Source organism: Podarcis vaucheri, assembly GCF_965113315.1.
Source record: "Podarcis vaucheri genome assembly, chromosome: 2".
Taxonomy (NCBI): domain Eukaryota; kingdom Metazoa; phylum Chordata; class Lepidosauria; order Squamata; family Lacertidae; genus Podarcis; species Podarcis vaucheri.
In genome coordinates, this window is record NC_138760.1 from 7,513,707 (window position 1) to 7,538,089 (window position 24,383).

At 44.9% G+C, this 24,383-nt stretch overlaps 1 protein-coding gene across 1 annotated transcript; it reads right to left on the minus strand.

The window, feature by feature from the left end:
• Positions 1 to 1,474: 1,474 nt before the first annotated feature.
• LOC309522536 (keratin, type II cytoskeletal cochleal-like) lies at positions 1,475 to 23,201 on the minus strand. The gene is made up of 9 exons (XM_082205900.1): positions 22,533 to 23,201; positions 20,894 to 21,102; positions 12,465 to 12,525; positions 10,111 to 10,206; positions 8,136 to 8,300; positions 7,226 to 7,351; positions 4,692 to 4,912; positions 3,734 to 3,768; positions 1,475 to 2,689 (listed from the first exon to the last, which is right to left on the minus strand). The coding sequence occupies exons 1-9, from the start codon at positions 22,938 to 22,940 to the stop codon at positions 2,499 to 2,501; spliced, it is 1,512 nt and encodes a 503-aa protein (XP_082062026.1). The 5' UTR covers positions 22,941 to 23,201; the 3' UTR covers positions 1,475 to 2,498.
• Between the last annotated feature and the right edge of the window lie 1,182 nt (positions 23,202 to 24,383).

Here is a 24,383-nt window from a genome sequence, read left to right on the forward strand (position 1 = left end):
AAATTTCCCGGGTTTCAAAGGAAGCAGCTCCTCTCCCTCCCTCCCTTCCGGCCAGGGAGGAGGGAGGCTCCATCTGTGTTGCTTGGCTGCCTGCCCCCCTCCAGCCTCCTCTCACCAGCTTCGACCCCTGGGAGCCCCTCCCCGGGACTGGCGGGTGCCTTGGGCCCTTCCGCCGCCATCCTCCTCGCGGCTGCCAGGCCGTACTGCGGCTGCACCACCGAAGGACCCGAATGAGATGGGCAGCCTGGCGTGACCTATGAATTGCTGAGGAGCCTTGAGAGGAGAGTGAGGGCAACCATAGAAAAAGCAGTTCAGAGAGAGGAGGAGGAGGCGGAGGTGTGGGCAGGTGTTCCAAGGGCTAACCATAGCGGGGGAAAGCGGAGGAAGGACCGCAAGCGCTTCTCCCATAGATTTGTAGTGGTAGACTAGCATAAATGGTCTGATCTGCAGGTTTACTTCGGGCGCTATTTCCCCCCCCCTTCCTCCCGCCCCACCTGCTGGAACTGAGAGCTGCAGATGGAGCACGAGAGAAAAGATACAGAACTGCAGCAGCATCTTCGTAGCTTGGACTTCGTTTTGCGCGAAAAGCAGTTGCTGCTTGTAGTTATTTAATTGCAGTGTTTCATCAGCTGGTGTCTTGAGCAGCAACCTCTGGAAACGAAGGGCTAAAAACCGGCGCTGCTCTCCAAAATGATCTGGTCCCTTTTAACTTCGTATTTCAGCTGGTTGACTAAAATCCCTTATTTTGGCTGCTGATCCCTTATTTTCGAGGCTGCTGGTCCCTTATTTTCAAATCTGTAAGTTGAGAGCTATGGGTATGCCACAGATGTTTGGGACTTGCATGAGCCCTAAGCAGCTTGCCCAGGGGTCAGGGATGCTGGGAGCCTGAATTTTCCCTGACATTTTTGTAATTTCCACCCGGACACTGCCAGAGACAGCAGTATTCTGGATATGTTCGGGAAAATCTGGAAGTAATGCAACCCTATGCTGTGTGAATCATCTTGTAATGAATTTCAGAAATAGACCTTTCTGTTGTTTTCTCAGTGAAGTCATTGCTCCAGCTCTCAAATCCTAGATTTCTGAATAAGTTACTATATTTTTCCGTCTGTAAGACATCCCCATGCATAAGATGCCCCCTATTTTGAGAGACTCAAATTTAATAAGATGGGGGGAGATGGCCCAGAGTATAACATGCCCCCCTAATTTTTGACATTATTTTTTAGGGGGAAAACCTAGTCTTATACACGGAAAAATAGGGTAATTGATTGCTTACTTACCCCCCTCCCACTACAGGCACTCACTAAAGTTATAGCTCAACTGTGACATATAAAGAGTTAAAATGGTGTCTTGAAATCCATGGTTTTTTTAAAGAAGCAGAATGTGAGAACATGTGGCACCATGTGAGAACTGGATACTCTTAAGTAGCTTGTGACTACAATGTGGAGTAGGAGGAAAAAGCCATCACGAAACAGAATATCATTCAGAGAAGAATTTTATTTTCTGTGACTTCCACATTTTCCTCCCCAAGAAAATTGGGAGAGGGTGGGAATCGATTTCTGCTTCCAAAACAGAGGACAGGGAAATTGCCTGTATAGTTTGGAATTTCGTTTTCCAATTATACTTCACTCTCAGTTAAACCAACAGCAAAACTCCCCTTGATCTCAATGGGAGCAGCACCACAATTTAAGCCAGGGATGGGGAACCTGTGGGGCCACCCCATAACAGCACGGCACTATAAGTATACTTGTTTCAAAAGTGCAGGAATGGGGAACTCTCTAGAATTCATTGGCTATACTTGCTGGGGCTGATGGGAGCTGTAGTCCACAACACCTAGAGGACTGGAGAACCATTTTGGTTCAACAGGCCAGATCTTTATCTCCCACCATCCTACAGGCCAACTTTGACAGGTGGGTGTTCCCTGTCAAAGTTAGTCCGTGGAACTTTGGGGTAAGATAGCAACAGAGCAGGACTGAACTCCCTGCACATCAGCTGATGAGCGGGCAATTCAGTCCTGATTTATGCAGGGTTCAGATGGCCAAGAGAGCTGCCCATAGGGAACCCTCTTGCAGGCTTGAACCAAGCAGGACTCAAGGCATCAGCTGGTTTACGGGGAGTTCAATCCTGCTTTCTGCAAGGACAGGCTGCGTGAGCAGCTGAGCCAACCATGTTGCTACCTGGGCCAAACCTGACATCACATACAATGTCTGATGTAGGGCAGGTGGACATGGTTTTTGGGGAAAGGGTCTCATGAGCCAAATCTGGTTGAAAGTTCCCCATCCCTGATTTAGGCTGTTGATATGGGAGTTGGGATAATGCACTTGCAGAATATGGTACCATCATTTCATTCATTACTGCTGGATTTAGCAGCCAGTTTGGTTCTTGGGAGATAATGATCTCATCTTCCCTATCTCTTCTTTACTTTATCTACCTCTGTTCTGGGGGAAGGGGTGGGGGGAATGGAGATGTGTTCAGGCAGTGATGACCTTGGTTTTCTGAGCTTAGTTTCTGACACTTCGTCTGGATGTGCTTGTTGTCATGCTGTACGATGATTTCACGGCACCTGAGCCACCTCCAGAGGAGAAGCTGAGGCCTCCGCCGCTGCCCATTCCACTTCCCAAGCCGATTCCTCCTCCGAAACCATAGCCACCTCCGCTGCCATAGGAGCCACCAGAACTGGAGTTGAGCACAGCTGTAGGACACCAGGGAAACCACGTATTAAGCTTTGATACAGTAACAGTGTGGCCTCTTTTTGGGGAAATGAATTTCCAATAACAAGGGACTGTTTCCAATAACATGGAATGGGTTTATTAACTAGGGCTCAGCAGCAACTGCCCATTACAAACATTTCTGATTGTGGTTATATGCTATTCATTTCAATAGCAATCTAGGCCCCAACTGGCATTCCTAAAGGTAAAGGTACCCCTGACCGTTAGGTCCAGTCGTGGACGACTCTGGGGTTGTGGCACTCATTTCACTTTAGTGGCCGAGGGAGCTGGTGTTTGTCCACGGACAGCTTCCGGGTCATGTGGCCAGCATGACTAAGCCGCTTCTGGCGAACCAGAGCAGTGCACGGAAATGCCGTTTACCTCCCCGCCGGAGCGGTACTTATTTATCTACTTGCACTTTGACGTGCTTTCGAACTGCTAGGTTGGCAGGAGCAGGCACCGAGCAATGGGAGCTCACCCCGTCGTGGGGATTTGAACCGCCGACCTTCTGATTGGCAAGCCCTAGGCTCTGTGGTTTAGACCACAGCACCACCCTCATCCAACTAACACTCCTACCAGGTAGCAAAGATGGGAATCTCCCCCGCAACTGCAGAACCTCTAATGATGGAGGAGGAATATATTTTAAGTAGTTTTATACACAGAATTTGGTGGTTCTGACCAGATCAAGCTTTGCTCACATTGAGTCAGTTCTTATATTGAGCAACCGCTTATGTCCAAATGTTTTGTGCATTTTTGGTTTGGTTTGTGCAACTTAATTATACACAAAATAATTTGCATGAAAATTATATGGTTATATGTATAAAAGAGTCAGACCTGATGCTATATTATATTTGTGTATATTCATATTAATACACACATATTGCATATGTATTAAGATTCCACCTCTTCTCTATCTGCTAAGCAGTGCTTACAGTAGGCTGTGCTTGCCAAATAGTCCGGATGTATTACGAACAATTGTGGTAGAAGGGGAAAGGAAGGGAGAGAGGAGGTGGGAAAAACAAACTTACTCATGCTCATAGAACCAACTCCATCACCAGCCAGCCTATTGAGAAAAGAAATCAAGAGCTCCAGTTAGTTCTTAACTTTTAATGCCTGAAGGATTATAGATCTTGGCAACAGAAAGGGAACACAAAATAAATGGTTGTCTATATAAAATATTCAAAAGAGATAGCTGTGTGCCTGTAAATAGCGACCCATAATTAATGGACACGTTCCAGTCCTGGGGGGAACCATTTGGAAGCTCCCTGCTGGAACAGGCTACAAGTCCACTTAGCCCTCCAATCTTCTCTTTTCAATGACAACCAGCTTGGGCAAATGGCCTGCAAGTGGAAAGCCAAAATTGAAGTAATAATGAATCAGACGTGCCATATTAGGAAACAGCTTACACAAGCCTTTCCAACCACTTTCACTTAGTGGCGTGTGAACTGTGGAAGCACAGTGGGTAAAGAACAGTCCTGTCCCAAATCAAGAGATCTCAGCCAGGCAACCTTACAATTTTTCGTCACATTTGTGTGAATTTGCAAATGGGTAAAACCAACAGTTTGAACGCAAGAAGCAAACTTTGCTTTTGGATGATGTGTGTCTGCACTAGAGCAGACAGCAGCTACGCAAGACATTAAAATAGGGTGATGCCCCTCCTAAGATCTTACAGGGCTCGCCACCTGCACTGCTTTAAAAGTATATGTTTTAAAAAACAATTATCTATTTTAAAAATTTGCTGCTTGGGAACACCTCTTTAGCTTATTGCTTTTAAAATAAACAATGGGTTTTATCCCATAACAGTAATACTCAGAGGAGACACATTAACATGAATGATCGTGACTAACTGAGATCCATTCATCTGAATGGGTCTGCTGAGCAGGACCTAGCTGGATGCAGCCCAGTTGAGGCTAACCAATTGATGGATCAAACATTGCAGCCCTAGTGAAGAGGTTAGATGATTTGAGCATGGCATCTGGCACTCACCGGCTCTCCTCTCCTTCCAGCAGCTTCCTGTAGGTGGCAATCTCAATATCCAGGGCCAGCTTGACATTCATCAGCTCCTGGTACTCCCTCAGCTGGCGGGCCATCTCTTGTTTGGCTTTGTTGAGAGCAGCCTCCAGCTCTGCTAGCTTGCCCTTGGCATCTTTGATAGCCATCTCCCCACGTTCCTCTGCCTCAGCAATGGCAGCATCGAGTTTAGCACGCTGGAGGAAAAAACCAAGGCATAAGATTGTTCAGAAGTCCTGCCTCTCCATCTCTCTGCCCCAAAGGAGAAAGAGCAGCCCAAATGGCAAAGGTAAAAGCTATGGTTTCCCCAGTAGTGATGTATGGAAGTGAGAGCTGGACCATAAAGAAGGCTGATCGCCAAAGAATTGATGCTTTTGAATTATGGTGCAGGAGGAGACTCTTGAGAGTCCCATGGACTGCAAGAAGATCCAACCTATCCATTCTGAAGGAAATCAGCCCTGAGTGCTCACTGGAAGGACAGATCGTGAAGCTGAGGCTCTGATACTTTGGCCACCTCATGAGAAGAGAAGACTCCCTGGAAAAGACCCTGATGTTGGGAAAGATTGAGGGCACAAGGAGAAGGGGACGACAGAGGACAAGATGGTTGGATAGTGTTCTCGAAGCTACCAGCACGAGTTTGACCAAACTGCGGGAGGCAGTGGAAGACAGAAGTGCCTGGGGTACTCTGGTCCAGGGGGTCACGAAGAGTCGGATATGACTAAACTACTAAAAAACAACAACATGAATTGCATGCAGAAGGTTCCAGGTTCAACCCCCAGTGACATCTCCGGTCAAAATGGTCAATAATCAGGTAACCAGAAGGACCCTCTGCCTGAGAGCATGGAGAATCACTGCCAGTAGGGTGGGCTCACAAGCCTCTCCATAGAGCGAGGAGAAAAGAGGGCATGGATTGGCATAACCTTTGCATGTGCTAATTGGTATGCATAGCTCACCATTGTAGGGACGACTGTGGCTGGGTTGCCAGTGTGTGCCCGCTCAGCCTGTTGTCCTGGCACTAACTGTGGGTGGGCAACTTCATGTCCCCTCCCTGTTCAGGGCTCTTTCTCTTTCAACTTGACTTGGGTTGTACAGTTCGACAAACACAAGACTGCCTTCTGCAACTTGGGACATACGGTCACTCTAACCACCAGACAGAATGGAAAGCACTGGCCTAGATGGGCCTGTCGTATGATAATGCAAAGTGGCCTCCTATTGCTACATGCCACCTGCTCCAGTCTCCACACCTGCTCCTCATTACCCCAGGCTAACACCTCAGACAGTCCTGACTTAATTGACTTTTGATACTTGGTTCATAACAATATATATTGCAACAGGGGAGTGCATGTCCATGCTGCAACAACTGCTTACAATCAGATTGCTGCTTGTAGGAGGCAAAGATGACTGAGACTAAGATGACTAGCCAACTGCATTGCTGGCTACTCCAATGACTCATTTATTTCTTGTGCTCCCATTGCTCTGTTATCAGTACTAGACTCTCCTGTAATGCAATGTAAAGCGTGCAATGCAAATATAAAGGAGAGGAAGGGCGTATTGCTGAACATCTGGGCTTCCATTCATTATTCAGAGGCGGTGAATTGGGTTGCTTCGGTGTCGATGTTTGCTGGAGCCGCCCTGCCCTAAAGTCAAACAAACACTATGGGGAGTGATTCACAATGGCTTATCTCCCCAGCTTTTGAGCAAGCAATTCATCATGAAATATCTAGTCCTTGCGGGTACACAATTACCGTACGTTTAAAAAAATACAAAAAACCAACATGTCATCCACTCAGCAAACCGCCAATGATTGACAGAAGACAGAAGGAAAGAGTAGTAAAGTTCCTGGCCAGAACTGTCATGGAGCCAACATTCATAGGAGACCTGCAGGATCAGGCCAAAAGGCTACCTTATATAGTGGCCAATGCAATGCCTGTCAATGAGAAGCCCACAACTTTAAACTGAAATTACAGTTCTTGAGCACGGGTAGGCAAACAAAGGCCCGGGGGATGGATCTGGCCCAATCGCCTTCTAAATCCAGCCCGTGGACGGTCCAGGAATCAGCATCTTTTTACATGAGTAGAATGTGTCCTTTTATTTAAAATCCATCTCTGGGTTATTTGTGGGGCATAGGAATTCATTCTTCTTCTTCTTCTTCTTCTTCTTTTCAAAATATAGTCCAGCCCCCCACAAGGTCTGAGGGACGGTGGACTGGCCTCCTGCTGAAAAAGTTTGCTGACCCCTGTTCTTGAGGGGGGCATCAGTTTCTTCCAGGGGTGGAGGAAAGGGAACTCTCTCTCTCTCTCTCTCTCTCTCTCTCTCTCTCTCTCTCACACACACACACACACACACACACACACACCAAGTTGGCAATTATAGAAGCACAAGGTCACAAGAGATGTGGGGAGTAGGGCCTGTTTGGCCTATGCAGGGACATCCCCATAATTCATTTAAGTCAGTGTGTGTGTGTGTTGTATCACGGAAAACCCCACAAAGAGTTATTTCCAGCTACTCACCTGATTTTTCACATTCTCAATCTCAGCCTGCATTCTCAGGATTGTGCGGTTAATCTCAGCAATCTCATTCTTCGTGTTCCGCAGGTCATCGCCATGCTTCCCAGCACTGGCTTGCAGGGCTTCATACTGAGATTAACAGAGAGGAGAGATGCTGTTGAAGGTGGAGGTGGGATTTGTTGCAACAAAACAGTCTCCCTTCCTCACCACAGGCTCTTCTTTCTGGTGACAGGGCCAGTGCCAAAGACACATGGTGCCTATAGGGTGGCATTTAACTAAATAATGTGCTAGTGCAAGAGGATTTCTCCTGGCACCATTGCCAAGTCTAGGGGGTGGGCACAGAGGGAGGAGAGGGAGAGAGCATTCTGTTGCACAAGGGGAAATTTGCACTGATGGAAAATTTTTGCTTATTACTGCAGTGAATGCAACCCATTGTATGCACTCAGGAAGAGTTAATGTGTTTGTGGAAAGAGGAAAATGAGTACAGAGAGAGATTACAAAAAGGACGTTACCCTTTCATTGTTACGATGATCAGTTCATCTGTCTCTTTGATTATTTGTGTGAAGCATCCTGAATGCATTAGCCAACAGGCATCACACAATAACACAACGCAGAGGAGGATGAGGAACAATTGGTTAAGGTGGAAATTATGACATCACAATGGGCAGATCAGAGAGCTTGGAACTATGCACTTCCATTATAGAAGTCCTGGAGGCTTTAAAAGGTAGGTGTGATCATTGTGTGGGGGAGTGTCTCCTTTCAAGATCAAATCAGGGAATGCAGCAAATATGAAATGACATTGACTTCTCATTAGTCAAGACTGTAATTGGTAGCCAACTCATTATGGGAGGATATTATTCATATCCCCAAACAGTTGTTTCCTTATGTGTTCATCTTTGCCACCATGGCTCACCTTGCTTTGATACCAACTTTCTGCCTCAATCCTGCTCTTATTGGCAATCTCCTCATACTGAGCTTTGACTTCAGCAATGATGCTATCCAGGTCCAGGTTTCGGTTGTTGTCCATCTGAAGCACCACAGAAGTATCTGAGATCTGGTTCTGCAGCTCACGCAGTTCCTGGAAAATTAAAGAGATGTGCATTCATTGTCTGTTATCCTTCTTAACATCCTGCCTTTCCTTCAGATCAGGAACCATTAGGGTTTATGAGTAACAACATTAAAGTCTGGCGGGTAGAGGGAGAGACACATACACACCCCGGGCAATTTCAGCAGGCATGTAGTGGGATGGGGCGGGGGAGCCCTGTTGTGCAAGCAGAAGACCTTACACAAGGCTTCTGCTGACAGGACTTCTTAAGGGAATCCCATCCTCTATCATTTTCATCTCCCTTGGCTTATTTTCGATTTGCATTTAAAGTCTTAAGGGTATTTCTTAGTGGCAGTATTGAAAGGGAGGAAGGGCACTCCGCTGCTACATTTTCCTTGCCCCTGCAAATCACTGAATAGTTCCCCACTTTTGCCAGAATTAATGGTCATGTGAAAGTGTGTGCCAATTTCACCCAGGTTCCATTGACACAGAATGATATCTGGAGCAGATTTGGAGCCCACCATTTTTCAGGGTAATCCTGATTCCACCTGGGGGAGAATCTGGAACCTACTCTTAAAGCACAGGTGGATCCTCCAGATGTTGCTGGACTACAGCTCCCATCATCCCTGACCATTAACCATGCTGACTGAGGTTGATGGGAGTTGAAGTCCAACAACACCATGAACACCCTCTCGTTCAAATTATAACTCAAAATGTGCCAATTTCAGCACACCAACTTTAACTTCCCTTTTGGGGTGCCTGTGGTGATAACTGAATGATTCATCTATTCAGTTCACCACAAGGTTAACATAGCTGCTTGCACGCAGCATTTTAAAGTTGCTGCAAAATGGTGGACATAATATCCAGATAAACCATTATTGCATCTTTATTGGTTATGTGGCTTACCATGCACAGACACAACAAAAAGTAAATACAGTCGACTAGAATGATATGCCTTCAATGTTTGTTGCTTTCATCACAGAGAACAAATAGCCATCATTTGCATTCAGTGGCTTATATAGCAGCATATATTGCACCTGGATTTTCCAGTCTAAATTTCTTTAGACTTGATCATTCTCATTTTGAACAAAGTGCTGCTGTTCATAAAAGCCTTTTAACCCTAACCCTTCATGTGTCTTTGCATGCAGCCCCATGCAAATGGCACATTGGTCCTCCTATCGAAATGGCGGGATCAGCCATGATCCTGCAAAACATGGCCCCTAACCACAAGTCTAAAACAGTTTTTTGCTGTTTGAAGAACAAGCAAAGCTTCTGCTGGAAATTTCTACCCACCCATCTGGGGCATTTAGGTTTTACCTTCATGGTTCAAAAAGGAAACAATGTCTACTTGTTACATTTGCATTTGGCCTTTAAGAGCATTGATCGTCTTCATCATTAAAGTCTTCAAACATTCTTTCATGCCTTATTGAGGGGTATATTTAGTTCCTTGAAAGGACTAATGCAAACATAACCATGTTCTTTTCTTTTTCCTAGCCAATGTTAGAATATTTAAGTCAGGGCTGAGCAAAAATATTCCCTCCCCTTTTAAGAGCTCAATTTGGGAAGGTGGCACCTGGTTCATCTGCAGAAGCTTCCAGCGTTCAATCCATGGTATCTCCAGGTAGGGCTAGGAAAGGCTACCGTGTGAAACTCCGGAGAACCGCAGAGACCTTCACCATCCTAGAGCCCTCCAGCTATTTTGATCTACAACTCCTGTCACCCCTGACCATTGGCCATGCTAGCTGGGAGGCTGATGTGAGTTGGAATCCAACAACATCTGGAGTGCAATAGATTGGAAAAGGGTATCCTAAATGGTGGAAAGAGCATAGAGAAGTATACTTACATTTTCATAGAGTGCCCTCAGGAAGTTTATCTCATCAGTCATTCCATCCACCCTGGCCTCCAACTCCACCTTGTTCATGTAGGATGCGTCAACATCCTAAAACACAATCAGAAAACCAAGTTTGATAACATAAAGGCACATATTTACATGTATGGTGGGAGTGTCACCCATTGTCAGTTTCGGGAGAGATGGTGTTCCTAGCAGTTAATCTAATAACAAAGCAAGAATTGATACCAACCCCTTTGTTAGCATTACTGGAGATATGAGATGGGGCCAAATGCAGAAGGTTTGAATAAAGAATAGATTCTCTAATTACTATTTGCTGTCAGGATGGTTATTGCAAGAAAATATTTAGAGGGATCAAATAAGGATTTATGGTACAGTCAAATTTAGTCCATAGCTATTGCTGAAAAATAGGAATTAGTAACTTTGCAGTTTTAAGTGAGACTGTTGTAATACATCAAGGAAAATATCCTGATATTTATAAATAAAATAATTATGGTTTTTCCCAGGGACTGTGAACAAAATTACCCACATTTGTATTGTGTGTGTTTTTAATTTTAATTGGCTTTCATTATTCTTGTGTATTATTGAAGTATATGTTCCTTAAATACATAAAATAAAGAAAACCAAGTACACTGAATGAGATTTCACTGGAGTGAGGACTATGGTGAAGAGAAAACTATTGTCACCTGGTGCAACTGATGGAGAATTCCACCTCCATGTACCAAGAGTTAATCAGCCTCGGACTGAAAACCATTGTGCCCTGCTCTTAATATGAACTGTCCTAATCTATCATCATCATCAACATTATCATCATTTTATTTGTATACTGTCTTTCCATAGTTGAAACGATGATTAAGGCGGCTTACAACATGACAAGATCTACATAATTACAAACATAACAAAAGTCATAAACAATAAAACACGTCAAAAATACACAACCTAATGGAAACAATTTCCACACAAATCATAAGATCTAAAACTAAAGATACCAACAATAATATCAATAACAGCAATAGCTCTCTCAACCCCCCGTAAACAATACTCCAGCCCAGGAATTTGTTCAACAGCCTCAGCTTTTGTAGCTGGAGTCAGTCCGCACTCCACTCTCCCAGGCCAGATGGGAAAGGGCCAATAAGGTAGGGTGCAGGTCTTTCAGGGCTCACAGCCAAGATGGTCTCATTTAAAACAACACAGATAAAAATTAAAAACAGTTTGAAAGAGGAGCTCTCGGTGCTAAGCCGCAGCTGCAGTCCTTGTGAAGCCTGTCAAGCCCCACCCCAAGCCAGGTGGAAAGAGGCAAGGGCGGGGTCCTTCAGGCCCTCAGCAGGCAGTCCAGGGGTTGCCAACCTTTTTTGGGTCTGTAGGTGCATTGCCAACCTGGAGAAATTCTCCTAGGCACCACACCACACATCAACCAAGCACACACAGCCATCTATTCTTTTGGTTCCAACAGTTAATTTCAAGACTAACTTCAGTGGGAGGAGGGGACACTGTGGGCTCCAGGGAAGGCTCTGGGGGCACATGTGCGCCCACAGTCACCACGTTGGCCGCCTTTGCACTAGTTTGTTTCCAACATTGCCAACGGCCTGTTTGACTTTGGATAAGTCACCTTCCCTCTTTGTGTGTCTTTTATTATTCCCCTTGTCTATCTTGTCTGTTTGATTTGTAAACAAAGGGAAGAGAAAGGCTGTGTCTACACAATGGAAAATGTGCTTTGGGTGTCCAGCCCAAAGAATAAGGAAGCGTGTGCAATATTCAGTGTGATTCAGTGCAACAGAGGTGCCCAACAATTCTTTCTTTACTGAAAATGATCTTCAAAGGTGTTAGAGCAGTAGAGGTCGAAGTCTGCAGCACACTGATCACTCTGAGAAATGATTCTGTGGCCCATCTCCCCCACCTTCCATGAATGTAAGCCTGATCTTTGTTAAGGTTGCTTTTTCAGAATCTTTGCTGCATTCAGTTCTAGCTCCTACAAAGAGCAAGTGAAGCGGTGATACAAAAACTGTACCACTTAATATTGCAGGTGGGGAGAACATCACTGAATGCTTCTCATGGGGCAAGAGGAAGACCCTATGTATGGGAAGCTAGCATATCAGGGAGATATTTCCAATATGGACCAACATTTAGCTATGTGACCCCTCATCTCTACTTTGTAGTGCACTGTCTCAAAACAGTTTTGTCACCTCCTTCACTTTAGCAGATCTCAATTCACAGAGAGCTGCAGAAATACTACTGGAAAATCTTGAGTGTGGCCATCAAGGCACACAACCAGCCAGCCATAGGTTTTGAGTCAGAACACATATGATTACCAATTTCACTGTGACTTAAAAACAGTTATGGCTTCTCACCTTCTTGAGCACAACGAAGTCATTTTCTGCTGTTGTGCGCTTGTTGATTTCATCTTCGTATCTGTTAGAAAAAGGGAATTAAAATACATCATTTAAATGTACATGTAGGTTAGTAGAATCAGAACTGTAGAGTTGGAAGGGACCCTGGGGAAGATCTAGTCAAGCCCTTGCAATGCAGGAATATGAAGCTCTTGCATACATGGATCGAACCTGCAGCCTTGGCGTTATCAGCACCACAGTCTAACCAACTGAACTAACAAGGTAAAAATCATGGCACACAAACTCCAGATTGCAGTTCTGTTCTCAAGCAAATCAAGACCATTAACCGTATTTCATCCCCCTTCCCTTTCAATGACAACCAACTTTCTCTCTTTCTCTCTCCTCCCTTTGCAGAACAACAACTGTACTTTGTAAAATATTCCTTCATTCCAGATTCTCCAGTCCTGAAAGCTACTAATTAAGTTGGGCTGCAGAGTTTAAGGGGTGAAATCCTGTGGCCCCTGGGAGAGCATTCTTTTCCACCTTTTCAACCTTGGAGATGGAGCCCTGAATGTTTGATCCAGCCTCCCTGCCACCAGGGAAATTGGCAACAACCTGGCCCAAATAAATGTAAGATTTCTGACACTGCTATGGCCAGAATGGATGTGTGCTAGTTTGTGGTTCAGGGATGTGTTGGGGGGTGGGGATTTGGTAACAGCTTGGTTGTTCCCACTAAGTTGGTCCAAATCTCTCTTGGGAATTTCCCTCCTGGTGTCCCCAATGAAACAAAAAAGAAAAGAAAACCCCTGAGAAATGGATAGAGAATTGCAGGAGCACCTCCAGCCTGCTTGTGAGAGTCCAGCAAGGCTGAGGGTGAAACCACCTTTGAATTTCTCTGCCCACCAGTCTTGGCACTTTGTCAAATCAAATAAATTCTAGGCACCAATTACCTGCAATATGCAACATCAAAATAGCATTCTGGTTTAGCCTTTGCTACTTGGCTGTCAAAATCATTCAGTGGAGCCTCTATTTTCTCTGGTTCTACAATTTGAGCAAACTTGCCAAATGCGAACACAACAAACATCTGTACTTTTCATTTTCAGGAGCAAAACTGGTCTGTTCATAATTGCAAAGGTGTGTCCTAAATCTAGGAAGCCAGTTATTTTGGATTTGGAAATTTGGAGATTGAGGGAGAGAAAGATGTTGCTCTAAGAAACACTTTTACATAGCTAGACCAATTTCACAGCATGGCGGGAAATGCAAAAGATGGAAGAGCAAGATGGAATGGAAAAAGTGTGATGATGAACAATAATAATAATAATAATAATAATAATAATAATAATAATAATAATAAACATTTGTGAAAATTAGATGCCCTAAGTTTCCTGACATGGGCAAAAAAACATGAAAATAGTGCTGTGGTTTGCAGCGGCCACAATTTATTCTGCTCTTAACCAAGAAGAAACACTATTCAGACCCCACACTGACAAACACAAGATTGAGTAGGTACAAAATTGATGATAACTAATCAGGCAACCATCCTTCTGAGAAGCATCTAAGGATTAGAGTTGACCTTCAACTATGTAAGAGTCAAGAATGTGGCACTGTTTCAAAGAAAGAGGAAGAAACAGTCGTCCCCTCCCTTCTCTCCGCACTTGAAGACAGATAACTGGTTTGGCAATGGCCCTTGAGCATAAATACCAGAGGACTGGAATGGATTTCAGTTTCCATAATTGGCCAATACTGTTGCAAATTTCCAAAGGCAAAAGATAGAACAATAATATTCTCTGCCCCTTCAGTGCTATTTGCATTTCAGATGCCTGCCAGTGTCTTTTCATGAGGTTATTGGCAAGAGAGAGAGAGAGAGAGAGAGAGAGAGAGAGAGAGAGAGAGAGAGAGAGAGAGAGAGAGAGAGAGAGAGAGAGAGAGAGAGAGAGAGAGTTCAAAGGCCTTTGTGCAAAGATAGTGTAGTTAAGGGCAGGCCTTCCTCTGTGTCATTTACAGCATTCATGTAAACGGACTTTGCTTTTATTCCACAGCCATCATGACTTCAAAGTACTTCATATCCCCCTCTCTATTGTCTTGTTGAACAGTTTCCTCTTTCAACAAGCTTTCTCAGTGGAGATTGTTATCCTATCTGGCCTCTTGCAAATAACCGATTTTATATATGCAATATTTTAACTTTGTATATGTATGTAATTGCCTTATATATGTTTTTAGTGTCTTGTAAGTCACTTTGAGATGCACCAGAGGAAGCAATTCATAAATTGCTGCTATTACTACTTTTGTTTTTGGCAAATTATTTCCACAATATATATAATATCAAATCTAACCTAGAACCCTTGGCTATTGAGCCAGCATAGATCACATAGATTCCCACCACCCCCCTTTGATTTTAAAATACCTTGCCCTTCCCTGAAGGAGCTTGTGTGGCACATATTAGTCTCAAGAACAACTCTTCAACATTGCGTAGAATGTAAAGGAGCTTCAGACTGAAGACCCTTCTCGTCCAGCACTCTGGTCTCACAGTGGCCAACTAGATGTCTATGAGAAGTCCACAAGAGGCACATGGTCACAACACCTCTCTCCCCACTGGTGCTCCTCAGCAACTGGTATTCAGAGGCTAAGGGTCTCTGGTGGTGGAGGAGGAACACAGGAAGCATGGCTAGTAGTCTTCTCCTCCATGAATTGGTCTGACCCCACTTTAAAGCTATCCAAGATTGTGGCTATCACAGAAAGAACACCCTCTTGGCTAACAGATGCTGCATGCACACAAGTGATCTGGTGAACAGGATTTCTTTGAAATACAAAGCAGCACTTTCACAACTAAATGTTCTTCCATGTGGTCACTGCTCAGCTGAGCACAGGTCCTGCTCAGGTATCAAAATTTGGCAACCCTTATATGCATTCTGTGAATAAGACTTGAGTGGAGTTCAGAGATCAAGGGTGGGATGGGGGGCAGAAGGTAGATTAGGGGCTTACTGGTAGATCTCTGAGTGATTTCCAGCAGATCACTAAGGGTTTCTACTACCAGCTGCTAAAACAATAGCAACTCCCTCTCTCTCATACCTACGCTCTTCTGAATTAGGCTGCTGAAATGAAGAAAGCTTAAGGGGAAAACCAGGAGTGGATTTGTGAGTCAGCAGACTGTACACCCAGTTCTGGTACCCTGTTCTTTAATTCTATGTTTGCTCCTTATCCCTCTAGCAAATAACAGAGTGGATCTCACTATCTTGCGCTCTGTCCACCCCTGAAAATAAAGAAAGGCTACCCTGAGCAACTTTGGTATAAGGCGTGATAAAATTGTACTAAAATAAATGGATTGAATCTTGGCTTCACTCTCAGTGGAAGCAGCAGCCCCTGAGTTCTCCTCGGGGCACATCCCACTGGTGAATATGATAAGGTGATTTTTGTCTATTCCTCCTTCCCCACACCATGTGGACTAAGGTGCTGAATGCTGCAGGGGAGATGAAGAGCAAAAGGCTCTTCCCACATCTACAGATGGACAAATCTGTCAATTTTGGTTTCTCCACATTCCCAAAGAAAGTCTTCACAAAAATTCATCAGCATTTCCATGAGAATTTCTCCAAAGAGGCACATTTCTGCGGAGCAGATTTCCCAAATGCAAGACATTTCTGTATGTTATTTTCACAAATGCATTCATTTTTATGCACACTTGTATGTGCATTTTTGAACATGTAACTTGGCAGGGGAACAGCATTGCCAAATTCGGAGGAGTGTGAATTTTGTCTTTCGGTTTGCATTGTATTTCGTAAACAACACATATGGGAAGTTCACCTTAAACTGATTCAAATTACTCCCCTGTCTTTTTAGATATTACTCATGTCTATGTTTCCCCAATAATATTGTTGGCAGCCTGAGCAGAGCTAAAGTTGTCTTCACACTTGGTCTTTGAATCATCCCTGTTTGAAATCACAAGGCAAGAAATATGAGACTGTTTCAAATTCACTTATCTCAGAGGGGGGGAAAACTACTCCACAAATCTGTATCACTTTTATAGGATGCTCATTGTCATGGCTCTCTGTTCCTTCCCCCAAAATATTGTGGGAGCTGTAGTTTTGCTGAGGCTGCTGAGAATTCGCTACATTGCATATCTTTAAGTACACCCTTCTCACAGAACTATGTATCCCAGGGGTGACTGTTGAAAAAGAATGACTTTTATACCAGTTTAAATATGCATTATAGATATGCCCTTGGTTCAGGAAAACGCCCTTTGATTGTAAAGCATTGGCAGCTGTTTCAAAGGGGTAATTCAGATGATTAATAATATAGCAACCCTAACCAAGCCCTACCCAGGGTCGCTGTCTCTCTGCACCCCCCCCCACCAGTTATCCTAGCTATGCATAATACGGCTGCACCTGGGGAAGGATTACTAGTTATTGACTTTTCTCCTCTATGGGTCACACCCTGGGGGCTTATCAGTACTGTTTGCTTTCCGTTCCGGTCTGAGCCAGTTTGCCAACTCATATATATTTTAAAGCACTATAGGTGGGGCGGGGGTTAGGGTGAGGAATTGGTTCCCATTGAGACTTCCTCTAGGAGCATGAAGGATCTCTTGTACAAGATCAAACTGCCAACCTTTGCTCCGCTCGTCTCCATGGAACTCTTTTTAATAACACCAGGTGTGTTCCTTTGTGAACTGCAAAGTTTGTCGACAGATACAACGCTTAAACTCCGCCCGCCCCCTGGCCTTGTAGCAATTCTTTGCCAAGGGAGAGGGAAAGCCGGGGGGGGGGGAGCTACCTTTCACTCGCTCGAATTTTCCTCTTTGAATTAATTGCACAAAGCAGCTAATCTCAATTGTTAGAGGACACGAAATGCACACACATTGCTTTTTAAGTGCGTGGCCGTGCAAGAACACAGCATATGGGTACACAGTGAAAGCGTAACAGCTGAAACTTGATTTACTAAAGCTTTAAAACACCGGATATGTGATAGAGCAGGAGCTTGGTTTAAGTTCTGTAGATTCAGGGTGCGGCATAGTAGTTAAGAGGGCTGGGGAGTGGTCTGGGGAGAGCTGAGCGAAAATCCTCACTCAACCTTGAAGCTGGCTGGGCAAGCTGGGACCAGTTACTCTCTCTTGGCTTAGCCCACCTTGAGGGGACAAATAATGGGGGTGGCTACAGATGGAATAAACCACCCAAGCTGGAAGGGCAGGGGCAAAAAGCTATCTAACCCAACTCTGTGTTGTGACTGTGCGGGGAAAACTTCTGATCCACAACCTCACAGATGACACCTGACCCTCCTAATCCAAACCAGAGAGAGGGAGAGGGAGGGAGGGAGGGAGGGAGGGAGGGAGAGAGAGAGAGAGCCTGTGACAACAGCCCCAGAAGAGTCGTGCAACTAATCCAAAGGCACATAACGCAAAAGGAAGTAAAACACCATCACAACCACCACCACACACATAACAATCTGCAGACCGCAACTGAATCCAGAAGCCAAATCTTGTTAAAACTGCTGCTAGGGTAGACGTGAGCAAGCTTTTAACCTTAAGGTCACTGCACCTCTCTAATAAGTTATGTATACCAGAAAATTATTAGAAGATGGAGGTGTTTAAGACCATAAACCTGCTGGAAATTCCTTCTCCTGCCATATGCCAAAAAAGCTAGCAGGATCAGAGAATAATAATAATAATAATAATAATAATAATTTATTATTTGTACCCCGCCCATCTGGCTGGGTTTCCCCAGCCACTCTGGGCGGCTTCCACAGAAACCAAAAAAACATTAAAATATCATACATTAAAAGCTTCCCTGAATAGGGCCGCCTTAAGATGTTTTCTGAATGTCAGGTAGTTTTCCATCACCTTGACATCCGATGGGAGGGCATTCCACAGGGCGGGCGCCACCACCGAAAAGGCCCTCTGCCTGGTTCCCTGTAGCTTCGCTTCTCGCAATGAGGGAACCACCAGAAGGCCCTCGGCGCTGGACCTCAGTGTCCGGGCAGAACGATGGGGGTGGAGACGCTCCTTCAGGTATAGCAAGACTGCTTTTCACGCACAGAGAGCTACAGGTGTGGGAGAGGGTAGCATATGGGTGCGGGTATCATTCAGACATGTGATTTCCCCTCTGCAGCCTGAAATGTTGAAGTCCATAGTGGGCTGTGCCACACCCAGGTACTATTTCGGCATGAGGAAATCAGCCCTAAGGCTTGATATTTAAAAGGCAAATCAGGAGGGCTTAATGATGTCTCATGTGACATGCATGCAGGCCCATTGGGATTAAACCATATATTCTTTCTAAATTTTTGACACATACTCACACAATTTCTGCTGCTGTTTAATGTTCTTGCACTTTAACAAAAGAGTAAGTCTGAATCTGAAGTCTCTCCTCTAATATGTTATTGCTTCTTATGTGCCTCTAGAGTCTTCTCATGTCTCCTTATAAGAAATACCTTTCAATTTGATGTCACAAATATGTTTTTATCAGCACAGTCCTGCTGCCCATCCCAGATCGACTCCAGAAGATTTCCACGACTAGCTTCTAGCAAGGTAAAAGCCTGCTTTTTGACCAACCAACACCTGCTATACCACCGATGGGGAGCCTGTGACCTTCCAGATGTGGTTGGACTCCCAACTCAGCAACATCAGCCCCAGGAAGTATAGCCATTGGCCAATGATTAGGTTTGATGGGAGTTGTAGTCCAGCAATACTTGAATGATTGCAAATTTCCTATCCTTGTGTTATACAGCCCATGTGTTTTCCTTGTGCTTTTTGTGGTAATTGCCGATGTATTACATTACTGCATTCTAATACTTTTCTTTTTTAAAAAAACAAAATTGCTTTTGTAAACTGCTTTGATACATTTTGGTGGTAGAGTGGTATATAAGTATTTTTATAGTAAAATAAATAAATAAAATTCAACTAGGTTGGGGACAAGTTTGTTCAATCATTCTTCCTTGAACTAATGTAGGTAAAAACTGTGGATTCAGCCACCATGGATTCCCATGAACACAGAAACACTGGGGTGCAAACCTTTCGAAACTCCAGATGTTGAAGAACCATAACTCTGGCCAACAAGATCTATGGTCAGGGATGATGTAGTTCAGAAACCCTGAAGTCCTGCAAGTACCCAACACTGGCTGAAGCAAAGTCATTCTGCTGCTATCCTCTGCCATACCTTTATGACATTTATTTAACACCCTTATCTTAAGCAAAATATGTGTCCACATGAATGCACTCTGAGGTCCTGCTCCAAGGATGGGGAGCAGGAGCAGGTACAATAAGGGACCATGCAGTGTGTGGCTTCCAATGAGAAGAGTCTAACAAGGTTACAATCAAACCATTGCATCAATATCCAGTTTGGGAAACTCAGTGCCAGGCAGGCAGGCTTCTGGAATCCATGCAGGAAGGAGGGGGATCACAACGAGGTATATTCAGACACTAAAAGGCTACCAGATCTTGGATGCTTTCAATCAAGGGTGGGGAACCCATGGCCCTCCAGATGTTGCAGGACTCCAGCTCCCATCAGCCCCAGCCAGCATGGCCAGTAGACAGGGATTATGGGAGCTGTAGTTCAGGAACATCTGACAGGCCAAAGGTTCCCCACCCCTGCACTTACCTGGGCCCTTGAAAATACTCCAAGATTATGAATGCCTGATGTTGCCTGTGCTAGGTTTATTGGATACTTTATTGGATTTCTTAAAAAGTTGATGCATCTTTTGCATGCTTTGGAAGATACAGCAAACCCTCATACTGAGGTTGCAATTCTCCACTCATTTACCTGGGAGGAAGTCCCATTGAACTCAATAATTTGTAGTTTTGAGCAGACACTTGCATGCTCACACCGCGAACTGCATGAGAGTCATCTCAGGGTATCTCTGCATACACCTGCTTAGAAGTAACCCCTAGCAAACTCAGTGGGGCTTGCAGCAGTCAGGGGGGAAAGAGGACAGGGTTTCTACACCTTTGCAGGTTGCATTAGGTCGCATCCACACCACAGATATAATGCACATTTAATGCGTGTGGCTTCCTTCAAGGAATCCTGGGAACTGTGGTTTGTTAAGAGTGATGGGAACTGTAGCTCTGTGGGATAAATTACAGTTCCCAGGATTCTCTGGGGAAAGCCATGTGCTTTAAATGTATGTTGCGTATGTGCCCTTAGAATAGGGGGATTCAACAGGTGTAGCTTGCCTTGCACGCTAAATCTGCCGAAATTCTTTCTTTGGTATTAACTATTAAAAGTGCAGGAATCCTGACCTCTCTTTTTGCACCTGACAAGCCTAGTGGGACTTACTTTGGAGTATACGTGCAGAGGCTCACAGTGCACAATTACGGTTGCTTGGCCCCACTGAAACCAATGGGATTTGCTCTCAAAAGAAATGTGCATAGGATCGCAGCTTTAAGCTCTCCCATTTAGAGCCAGGTGATGCTTTGTGAATGGGCCACCTGAACCTGCTCATCTCTGCAAAAACCGTTATGAATACATTACTTGTTCTTGAAATCTTCCACAAGATCCTGCATGTTCTTCAGCTCTCCCTCCAGGCGTCCCTTGTCCTTCACCAGGGCATCCAGCTGCCTCCGCAGGTTGCTGATGTAGGCTTCAAAGAAGGCAGGGATGTTGCTCCGTGTGGTCTTCTGCTCCTGGAGGAGATTCCACTTGGTCTCCAGCATCTTGTTTTGCTGCTCAAGGAATCGGACCTGAAAAAAGCCCCCGAGGCAAATTCCATAAAGCCTGTCATTCTGCCAGCAGGACTCGAAATACCACAAAGCAGTAGAAGATTATGGCCCTTCATGGCTCTCAACTCTTAGACGTGGGGGTAGATGGGGCCGGGGGAAGGAGTCCTCCGAGGAATGCAGATAGATGAGGGCGTGGGAGGAAGGAGATTCACTGATTATTTGTGGGAGAGGAACAGCTAAAACTGCAACACTCTGGGTAAAACTATGCTGAGAATGGAGATTTTTCATACCAAGTATTTGCATTTATCAGGCGAGTAAGATCCAGAGCACACTGTAAATAGTAGAAGCTTGGATTCAGGTACATGTTTTGCAGAACTTTTGGACTTCCGATATGTATTCAGATTTCTTTTGATCTACATCAAGATTGATTAACTATACCTTTTACTGCATTCCCCCCTCAAAACAACCCAGTTAAGGCTGTGACTGATCAGTGATTCCACCCCCTGCCCCAGGACCATCATGCCTAAACTCACAGCCTGTTGACTGTATCACACTTGCGATGGGGGAGGGATGTGAATACGGCTCATTGTGTGTGTGTGGACATAATACTTCACAGGTAGTCAGCATGGGCTGACTATTAAACTCAACACATTTCCTTTTGGGTAAGTAATGCAAACTCTATCGCAATGTGCCATGAAGGTTACAGGTAATGAATGCTTGTGATATACCACAGGGTAACAAATAAGATACTCCCAGGTATCTGAGAGAACTTAAAAAAAAAAAGGGTCCAGGAGCTAGAAGCAGGTGTAATAAAACATTTATTAAAAATAAATAAATGGACGATAGACTATATCTCCATGGGGTTGCAATCTGCCCTCTTTTACCTTATAAAGTGTGGTGCACTTTAACAGAGATTTATTGATCAATCATTAAAAGAGGTGAAGCTTCAGATTCATTAATTTTTTTAAAAAAAAATATTATTGAACCTATCAAATCCTTTAACCGCCTTAATTTCAGATGTCAGGTTCAGAGAACTGAAGCTGCAGCAAGCAAAAGATCACTGTTTTACTTTGAATCCCCTTCTCATTCCACTTTCCCCAGGGTGTGGTGTGCTGGTCACCGTCTTCACAACATGAGGGAATAAAAGCCATCATGTTGAAGTTGTGACACCAACACACCCTGCTATTAACCAGGCAGTGAATAAGGAAGATCACCAAGAAAGCAATGGCAGGGTCATGTTGGTCATCGAGTTATGAATCAAAAGCAGAGAACAAAAGCCAGATGCTGCTTCAAATAAAACATCTAGCAGAGCCACTGGCTGTTTTTGAGCTTACAACTAAAGACCTCGCTTCTAAGCAAAGCACAGCCATGACCCCATGAGGCCTGTAGAGAAGCTCCTATCGATTGCTGGGACACTAGAGAAGGATCAAAATAAGCTACGTCTAGCTCACCTTATCGATGAAGGTTGCAAACTTGTTGTTGAGGGTCTTGATCTGTTCCTTCTCCTCCTTGCGCACCTTCTGGATGGTGGGGTCGATTTCCAGGTTGAGGGGCGACAAGAGGTTCTGGTTGATGGTGACCTCTTGAATGCCTGCAGGTGAAAACCCTCCACCATACATCCCTCCATGTCTGCTGGAACCGAGGGCACCGTAGGAAGACTGGACGCTGTAGGAGCTGGCGGGGGCAATCCTCCTGACGCCAGAACCCAAGTTATAGAGGCTGGAGCTGCCAAAGCCCCCCGGCTTGCTGAAACTGCCGCCGCCTCCGATTCCACGAGATGAAGAGACGGAGCTGACTCTGACCTGGGTGAACCCGCCGGACCCAGCTGCTGAGCGGGAGCTGTAACCAAATTTCGACATGGCCTATTCAAGCAGGGCTTTCCTTATTTTGGAGAGAGAGGGGGGTTGGGAAGAAACAGCAAGTGAGGCTCGGAGGAGTTAAAGAGAGAAGAGTCCCTCTGAACCTGCAGTCTGGCACTTCCTCCCCTTTTATCCGTTAGAAAGAGCCTGGGGGCAGAGCAGGGATCGTTTTACTGCCTGGACTGGGTGTGTCTGGCGGCCGTCCCACTGCTTGCCTTCAACCTGCTGAGCATACACAGGAGAAATACAGTCACAGAAACCCTATCGGCTCCACTCCCTGCACCTTGCACTCGCCCCACCTTTGCTCAGAGGCGGCTTTCGCCCTTTGTTGCTGCACAGAGAGAGCAGGTTGCACTCTGAATACTTCCATAGCCTTAGGACATTCTCCCTTCCCTCCTCGATTTGTCCATGTTCGTTTGGGAGTCAGGGAAGGGTGCCGCAGCTATCGCACATTTTTTTCATCTTTTGCGAGCAAAAAGATTAAGAAGCAGACAAAGCCAAGGTGGGTGAGGGAGACTAAAAAAACGGATGAGCAAAATGTGGTGGGAGAGGTGTACTTCAAATGTTGCCTCACATTTGACATTTCACTTCTGTGCTATTTTTCTGAGGCTTTATTATTATTATTTTCAAAAAGAGGATTCACTTAACTTGTAGAGTTCATATCAGGGTTACCATTCCAAGCACAATTACCAGGAAGTAAGAGGCAATGTCCACACTGAAGCAGAAGGAAGCTGGCTGAAGGGTGTGGGAGGGTGTGGGGAATTCTGGAATGTCCCTCTTTGGCCGGCAAGTAGGGGGAGGGTATCTTCCTGAATGCCTCCTACCACTGGAAACAAGCAAGCCTCTCTACAGGTAGAAAATCAGCAAATCGGGGAGACATTTTCTCTGTCTGCTGCCTCCCTGCTGCACTATTTTTCTAAGCACAAGGAGTCCATTGTTTGCTTGTTTTCATGTTGGGGAACGTCCAGGGAATGCAAATTCTTATCTCTCCACTCTGACATGATAAAGCCTTCCACCTTTGGATTTTTATCACGTTTTTCTGTTGCCTGGGCCCAGACATGCTGCACAACCCCACGCAGGGGTACGCACTACTGTGTTCAATAGGGCTCAGCAAGTCAGCTCAGAATTTCAGACTTAGTGCCATTGAACTCACTGGGCTCTGCTTCTAAGCAGGGCTGATCCAAGACATTTTGCTGCCTGAAGAAGAGCAACCAACTGACCCAAGACAAGGTGCTAACAGTACCTTGTCTAGTTGGGAATATTAGAAAGCAGCCAAGTAAAAATTAAGTGATAATTTGCATACGTGGGGCGGCGATAGGTGCAATCTGAGTACATGTGGCATCACAGCCAGGGTCTGTTTTCTTTAGCTCATCAACTCTTTTATCTACCACCTTCACAGTTAACCATTTGGATGCTGTTACCAAGGAAGTCAGATTATCATCC

Bases quoted from the DNA above. Each gene is read 5' to 3' on its own strand.
- LOC309522536 (XM_082205900.1), bottom strand. From the start codon at position 22,940: ATGTCGAAATTTGGTTACAGCTCCCGCTCAGCAGCTGGGTCCGGCGGG. The intron at 21,103-22,532 runs GTGAGCTAGACG...GGCTTTTTTCAG, and splicing joins TTGCAACCTTCATCGATAAG to GTCCGATTCCTTGAGCAGCA. The intron at 12,526-20,893 runs GTAATGTATTCA...TTTTTCTAACAG, and splicing joins GTGGAAGATTTCAAGAACAA to ATACGAAGATGAAATCAACA.